The sequence below is a fragment of the Fukomys damarensis genome, unplaced genomic scaffold, assembly GCF_012274545.1.
Source record: "Fukomys damarensis isolate Sample0158 unplaced genomic scaffold, DMR_v1.0_HiC HiC_scaffold_36, whole genome shotgun sequence".
Lineage (NCBI taxonomy): Eukaryota > Metazoa > Chordata > Mammalia > Rodentia > Bathyergidae > Fukomys > Fukomys damarensis.
The window spans coordinates 40475730-40477930 of NW_022900948.1; the positions used below are offsets into that span (position 1 = coordinate 40475730).

A 2201-nucleotide genomic window follows, 5' to 3' on the forward strand; every position below is an offset into this window, starting at 1 on the left:
AAAGAGGAGGAGGTTTATCAGAACCTGCGTGTAATTTTTGTAAATATTTTTTTCCCTCAAAAAAAAAAAAAATCATTTTTCAATGTCCTATTACCTATATTATATGTTAAATAAAAGGTTTGGTACTAGGATTGAACCTAAGACCTTTGCAGAGATACATCCTCAGCTGCCCCTGGCTTTTTTTGTGAGACAGCCTTTTACTAAACAGCTGAATTGCTGAGTTACTCAGGCTGGGCTCAAACTTGAGATCCTTTTGCCTCCAGCCTCCCACAGTGCTAGGATTACAAGTGTGCAATACCATGCCTGGCTCAAATATTTTGAATTAATTTAAATTTTTAACTTTTTAATTATACCAAAAGAGCTGACTCCTTAAAAATAGTCTTTTTCAATAAAAACAAGTATAATTATAACAATGTTTTAGATTCAGCTTTGTATTTAACAAGTGCATATGGGAACATTCTATTTACCATAATGTTTAATGTAGGCCAATATTATGCTAAGAGGAAAACAACTAAAAGAATAAGAAGTTGACTCAAACTTTCAGAAGAAATAATTATAGAAGGATTCAAAAACAGTTCAAGAGTAACATATTCCAAAAGGAAAGGAAGCACTTGGGGTAATAGTAAATGTGTATTAGGAAAATGTATGGAACACAAAACAGTATTTTTGTGTATATTCATCCAGGCATAAATCAATTAAGAGATAAAAATGAATGTGTAAAAACTGTGATAAAATAAAAATGAGTTGAAGATTTCTGCCTTAAACCAGTGCTTCTACATTATTTTTCTGCCAGCTACTGACAGCTACAACTCAGACCTATTTGTAGTTTACTAAAGCAATAATGGAGGTGAAAAAAAGTAGGAAAGTACAGAATTATTTTTCATACATTTAAATATTGATTATCACATGGTAATGAAATTATTATGCAATTTACATGAAATAACTCAGACTTTCAATTTTAAGTAAGAACATAATATTACTCGTGTTTACATACCATAAATATGTAGTTTGTGTCAGGAACCTGACCTCCAGTTCTGAATAGTTCACAAAGGTCATAAAACTATAAAAGAAAGGCAATATATATTAATTACGAATTCCTGTTCAGGGGAAAAATAAGTTGAGAGTAAAATGTGTAAAGAATCAGTATTAAGAGGAATCCAAATATGTACATTTGTAGTAAAGCATAAGCAAAACTGACAAACCCAGTTTCCAGACCTTGGAAAGGCACTACACAAGCTCACCAAAACCACAGTCATTTTTCTATCATTAGTTATAAACCTTTCCCTTCTAAAATCTTTCCATCTTGAGAATTCTGAAACCATTCATCAGTCATCGAACTTCTCAGTAAGATAAACTAACCACCCCACCCATAATCAGCATCCATTTAAAAAAATTTTTGTTAATTTTATTGGTATATTTTAGGTATACAATATAATGACATTCATCATTGGAAATTTGTATCTTTACATAATCTATCTTGGTTCTTATTTTTTCCCAATTCCCCTTCCCTCCCTTCAACCCCTCCATCCACTTCAGCATCCATTTTAATGAGACAAAAGGGAACAAAGGATAAGAATTTTTTCAAAAAGAAAAAAGAACAAAAAATTTTTTCAAAGCCAAGCATGGTGGCACACATCCATGATACCAGCACTTTCAGGCAGGATGACTGCCACAAGTTCAAAGCCAGCCTGGGCTACACAATGAATTCAAGGCCACCCTGAACAAGACCATGTCTCAAAAAACAAAACAACAAAAAAAATTTTTTGTTGCCCCTTTCTAGTACACAAAACTCCTCTCTGTGAAAGAAATATACTTACCACCCATGGAGATAGATAGATAGATAGATCTATATATTGATATATCTATGAATGTATATATGATGTGTGACTCATATGTCATTTATACATGAAAGGTCTAGAAGACAGTATTACATTATGCATTATTTTTTATAATATATATTTACCTCTTTTTTGAGACAGAATCTCACTATGTTGCCCAATTTAGTTTCAAATTCCTGGGCTCAAGCAATCCTCCCACCTTAGCATTCTGAGTGCTGGGACTACATGTGCACGCTACCATGCCCTGCTCTTCATCTGTTTTAGAAAGCAGTCAAAACACTTCAAATGCTGCCTGCCTTGCAAGCACAAGGTCCCAAGTTCAATCCCCAGTACCAAAAAAAAAAAAAAAAAAAAAAAAAAAAA

The 2201-nt window shown here is 32.8% G+C and overlaps 1 protein-coding gene across 1 annotated transcript in view; it reads right to left on the bottom strand.

Moving 5' to 3' along the window:
- Ppp6c (protein phosphatase 6 catalytic subunit) overlaps window positions 1-2201 on the bottom strand; it is a 43375-nt gene that overhangs the window by 8652 nt on the left and 32522 nt on the right. Inside the window, exon 3 of the mRNA XM_010613526.3 lies at window positions 995-1060. Coding sequence (XP_010611828.1) covers window positions 995-1060 — 66 coding nt within the window. The remainder of the gene's footprint in view (window positions 1-994; window positions 1061-2201) is intronic.